Source organism: Mastigoproctus giganteus, chromosome 10 (assembly GCF_048544385.1).
Source record: "Mastigoproctus giganteus isolate SK-2022 chromosome 10, ASM4854438v1, whole genome shotgun sequence".
Classification (NCBI taxonomy): Eukaryota; Metazoa; Arthropoda; class Arachnida; order Uropygi; family Thelyphonidae; genus Mastigoproctus; species Mastigoproctus giganteus.
The window spans coordinates 14,877,566-14,883,565 of record NC_143584.1 but is presented as its reverse complement, the minus strand read 5'-3'; the positions used below and the strand labels follow the sequence as shown (position 1 = coordinate 14,883,565).

At 33.6% G+C, this 6,000-nt stretch overlaps 1 protein-coding gene across 1 annotated transcript in view; it reads left to right on the top strand.

Moving 5' to 3' along the window:
- Window positions 1-553: 553 nt before the first annotated feature.
- Window positions 554-6,000, top strand: part of Ntf-2 (nuclear transport factor-2) — a 58,466-nt gene continuing 53,019 nt past the window's right edge. The window contains exon 1 of the mRNA XM_090382391.1: window positions 554-803. Within this exon, the coding sequence (XP_090238517.1) occupies window positions 696-803 (108 nt within the window). The 5' untranslated portion in view covers window positions 554-695. The remainder of the gene's footprint in view (window positions 804-6,000) is intronic.

Sequence of the window (6,000 nt, the reverse complement as noted above, 5' to 3'; positions counted from 1 at the left end):
TTCTTTTCTTTCTCTTAAAGAAAGAAACAGGATTGTCCTGTTTCATTCTTTAAGTTGTAAAGTTTTCGTCGGGATGCATAATCGTTCTGCGTTTGAGAGGCTCCTTTGCTTAGAATAAAATCCATATTATAACAAATTAATCAGTATTAAATTTCGTCCCGGGCGCACATCCAGAATTATTCTTAGGGAATTGAACCCTCGAATCTCCCCCTTCCGAGTGCATCCCTGTTTTGTTCTATGGTCTGCAGTGCCAAACTAAAATCTGAGAATCCAAGTTTCTTCCTCATTTTTGTTCTTGCAGTTCACTGAATCTAGAATTTCGCGCAATTTTCACAAAGGCTGGTTTATCATTTGAAAGCGGAAACGTAAACAACCTCCGTTTCGAAGTTTTTAAAAACATGTTTACATTAAATATAAATTAAGTAAAAATACACGTAAGATATAAATAAAGCATACGTTAAGTAATTAATAGCAATTTTATAATTCATCTTCATATCCGCGTGTTTATGTGTGTCAACGATCTTCTTCTCGCTTATTTCGGGATACCACGGGACCTTAGCATGACCGTTCTTGAACTACTGTTTGTGGTTGTAGTTTAATGCTTTGGGCCCGCCGAGGCTTTATAACTTGATAGCCCTTTTTGTTAATTTTAGTCTCCTACAGTTCACGTGTTCGAGGAACTTAGTTTACTAGTCATGACTTTGAATCCACAGTACGATACAATAGGAAGGACATTCGTACAACAGTATTATGGTCTGTTTGACGATCCTGCTCAACGAGCTAATGTGTCCAACTTCTACAACGTAAGTTTGCCTCCAAATTTAGGCTTAACTGATCAAGGTTGTAGCAGAAAAGCTCTTTAGATAAGGGCATTTGAATGAGGTTTTATATTTGTTTTATTCAGTTGCCGCTATTATTATGAATCAAATTGATCTATAGTTTAGATTGTAGATATTGGTCTGTTCTAGGATAATTATGTAAGATGATGGTAACGATCACATGATGTTGTTTACCTTTGATTGAAATAAAACAATCTCACGTTTAAGACAAGGTGAATTTTCACTCGAAAGAATGCACTATAGGTGGGTAGCTATCCTATAAAGCAAACTTAATCATCGTCTTTATCGGTGGAGATATTCAGACAATCAAGAAGTTACTGCACGATTTCTTGCATTACTGGAAACTACCGATATTCGATGCAACTTGGGTTAAATCGAATATCGGCAGTTTTTTAATAGTTTACATAACAGTGCTTAATTTTATTTTAGGAAGTTATACTAATTGATAAATTTTAGTAGCTGTTAAGGTGCAATCATTATACCATTTCATTGGTTAGTTCGTTATTTTTCACCGCAGGGCCGCACCCAGGAATTTCATTTGTCCCGGAGAGGAGGGGGGGGGGAGATCATTACAGGCACTAAAGCAGAATTTCCCTTTGAGCTCTTGCCCAGCCATACAGAATCATTTGTTTGGTGGGAGGGGGCATTGTTTAAGTTTTTGAACCTCCCCTCCTTCCTCAGGTACTTGCAGCTACCTTGTTTTCTAACTTCAGATCTAACTTGAAGTTTTAACTACATTTTGTGATACTTATTTTCACATACATTGTTTTAACTTAATTCTTAAAGGGGTGAGTGTTAATACATATAGTGTATAAATAATAAATAAATAAATTTTCTGTTTATACTCTGGGATGGCCAAACAGTCAGAGGAGTTCACAAGATAGACAGAATACAAGAAACATACTGTATTTAGCAGTCATGGGCTTGAACCCCGGTCAATCAAGGCATGTGTACTCATATCAATTACATTCAAAAATTATTAGATGTAATAAAATTTGGTTTGTTGTGCTGCATCAGTATTTCGGTTAGTATATTGTATTTTATTTCATTATACACTGAGGTAGTTCTGCATATACAGGAATTTTGCATTATCAGTATTTTTTTTTTTTTTTTTTATTATGGAAACCCCAAACACGAAAGGTATCAAAACCTATAGTACTTAGTACCGTGCATGGGTTGAAGGAGAAGTATGGGGGGAGGGGGATGCCGGAAACTTTGCTCTAGAGACTAAACATGGGTTTCATCACTTCAAGCCTTCAATAAGCAAAGTGGTGGTATTTCACCGGTTGATGAAAGTCATCTACTTTTATTAGTATATAAGTTGTATGTTACAGTTTGTATTTTTGAGTTCTCCAGTCCAACAATTTTCATGATATGAAGGTATTCACATATTTATTCTAGCAGAAAGCTTAATCCTTTTTTAGTCAGCTAATGCAAATACTTCTAGAATGGCAAGGCCTGGTGGTTTTTGCTTGTCTGTAACAATAAAATCCAAGCCTCTTCCAAGTTTCTTCTCATGGAAAGTGTCCAGAAAAAGTTTCTCCACATTAAAGAGAAGTTCTGAACCTGGATTTTTTTTGTGTATGTAACATTCTTAAGCATCAGTACAACATGAAAATTGAAATGCTAAGAAATTTAAGAATCACTACAACATGGAAACTGTACAAAAGTTTATTGTATTTATTTTAATGAACATAGGATTTCTGTGCTTGCCATAACAAAAAAATTGCTCCCTCTCATATCTCCTCTTTTGGTTCAGATTATCCAACCAGTTTATAGTAATTGCACTAAACTAGTAGGGTAGGGAGGTTGACCAACAATGTAACCTTTCAATCAGGATAGATATTTGGCAACTTTCTTGTAATATTTCTGTTTAATTATGCATAAATTCATAGTTACCACATTTTTTTTTTGTATGAGAGGGTAGGAGGAGCTGAAGGTTGACAAACAAAAATGTAATAATACCAATGAATATTTTTTTCTAAATGGAACAAAGTATACATGTAATAAAAATTTTATTTGCATTTTAATAAATATTTACCATAACTGAAAATATTATTTTCTTTACATAGGTAATTATATATAGTAAAACAAATAGTTATATAATATGTATAACATGGATGAATATAAATGACTAAAAATAAGTGATTTTAAGTATTTATTTATAATATAATAAAATAGAGAGTCATTGCACAGAACAATGATTCTGTAACTAAAAGCTAAAAATAAGAAAAAGTTCTAATAAACATATCTCAACTCTTTATTTCAATGATATTAAACAAAAATCATAAATTAAAAAAACCATATAAAATGGCTAAACGTTTTTATGTCTAATTTAAGTCATGAAAATATGACAGTGTAAATAAAGCTTTAAACAGGGAAAAAACACACATGACATAAATGGTCTACTGCATAAATCATATTAGTTACTCCATTTTGAGTAACCAGTGTGGCATACTACATACCAGCAGTATGGCATTTATTGAACTGATATTATAGAAGCCACCACAAACCTGTTTGCTTTTGTCAAGTTAACCAATATGATTTTAATTTATGGTAGAGTTTATAAGAATTTTCATACTAAATCGTAAAGCATTTACTGTCATGGTGAGATGACCTAGAGAAACGTGTACGCTGAAATCAGTTCAAGTGAATGCTGGCAGAGAGAATTTGATGAATTGCAATTGTTGATGAGCAAATACTTTGTGCTAACAAGTTTCTCCTACCACAATTTTTATCTGCAAGCATATGGAAGATATTACACAAACAGCAATTGTATCCATTTTACAATACACTTGTACAAGTATTGTTGTCACAAGGTATGAATAAATGTATAAACTTATCATGGCTCATTTTGTAATATACATGATCCTCAGTTTCTGAATCATGTTTTACAAGAAGTGGAATTCTTCCTTAAATTTATTTAAACCACCCACCTCCACAATACCAGATGGAAGTTTGCCCACAGAGTGATTGAACCAATAATCAATCACTCTGGCCGAAAGAAAATTTTTGCACATCTGTTGTACAACCATCTAATTTCAATTAAAATTTTTCCCCTTACAGATGTCGTTCGAGCAAGGGTTACAGTGCTGGGTTCCTATTTTCCAGATGCTTCTGTTTACACAACCCTTTCTTGGTGAGGGTTTTTTTTTTTTTTTTTTTTTTTGCCCTTGATTTATCTTGGTGCTCTTCCCTGCACCTGTCCCAACAGATTTAGACACTTCTTAAAATGAAGCTTTCAAACCTGATTTCAATAGTCAAGATTATTTTCATTTTTATATCATTTAGCCATTTTTGTTCATTTTCTTTTAAATGTTTATTAAATGGAAATCTGAGACATGAAAATTTAATGGATGGATGAAAAGAAGGAACTTGATATTATTAGATTTGAAGAGCCTAATATTTTTGAGTTATTGTGGTCTGAAGGTATGTTAGGTGCAGTGATTATGTTTAGCTTTGGCTAGAGACATTTTATTCAAAACATCCAGGTGGCCAAAAAAAAAAAAAAAAAAACAGCTCTTTTATTGTATGACCATTTCAGATCACACCTAACAGAGGCAACAAAAAAAGATGGTTCCTGAATGAAACATGGCATTAGCTGTAATTCCAGGGGTGACTTTAGGCATTGGATATTTTAGTTAACAAACCCTATAAATTATTCATGTGTGAGAGGTGGACCAAATGGATGGAACTGCTAAATCACAATTTAAAAACCAACAGGATGCATTCTTGGAAGACTTGGTGACTACTAACTTCCACTAATTTTTCTCAAGGGTGAAAAATTAGTGGAAGTTAATAATCACCAAGTCTTCCATGAATTATGGAATCAGCAGTGATCTTGATGTTCCCATAAGGTGATGCACCCTATGAAAAAAATGAGTTCAGAGTTTTGGTACAGATTATCCAATCAGTTTATAGTAATTGCAATAAACTAGTAGGGCAGGGAGGTTGACCAATAAGGTAACCTTTCTATCAGTATAGATATTTGGCAACTTTCTTTTAATATTTTTGTTTTTCTGTGGTATCTATGTAAAAATTCATAGATACCACAGTTCAAAAGTAACTATAACATCAATAATGACGTTACGGTCTGAATGCGTCAGTAGCAACAACAGTTTATTGGCTTTATACGATGAGTAAAAGCTTTGTTTTGCACTTGCATTTTGTTTAGTAAGCATTTGGTAATTTGCTTGTCAAATATATGGAGTAAAATATTTTTTCCCAAATTTCCCTCCATAAAATGTGTGTTTTATGGTCTGGTACGAAGGTTATCAGCCAGAAGAACAGTAATCTAGTAATAGTCTGAGATTATAAAAAAAGGCTACTAAATTGTTAGTCATTATTTAGGATTAATCTGGTTCATAATTTAATTTTGATGTTTGTGTTTAAACATTTGTTGAGATTACTAACCTGACAAGGTATTCCAAATTCACTTATATTTGAGGGACTTTCGTTAAATTCTCACAATTTCATGGATGCTAACAGCAACCATCCAGTTTGTTTACTGCTAATAAAATTGTTCGGATCCCGCCTCGAGCTTGGATCACAGTGAAATACAAAAACTTTGTGAGGTGCATTATGGCCACAAAAGCTGATGCGCAACAACTAACAAAAAAAAAAAAAAAAAAAAAAGCTAATAAGATTATTATTTTGCAGTGTAACTATCCTAATAAATCTTGAGATTTAAAATAATCTAGTAATGAATTCTGTTTGTTAGTATGAACCAGAGCTGTAATGCTCAATACGTTCTACGTTGATATCAATATTTGTAAAATAATAAGAGAAGGTATATTGAGGTAAACTTCTCTTATTATTTTACAAAAATTCTCTGTTTGTTTGTATGTTCGTTATTTGGTTTTTAGGAGTATTATCAACTAAGGCCATATTGCTCTGGGGATTGGTCGTTCCCTGACCTTTCTGCATCCTCCGTATTTGGTGGTCACGGGCTCAAACTCGGGTCTAATCAAGAAGCGTGTGCTACGCACTGCTGCACCTGGCTACGGAGGTGCCTCTGTTTGTATACAGTAAACTCTTGTTATAGTGCTTTCGAAAGGACCCACTTAAAAGTGCTCTATAAGCAAGAAAGCTTAAGTGGAGGGCCACCGCACATGATTGATCATGAGACCAGAAGGAAAGAGTGCTACAAGTGAGGGCATAA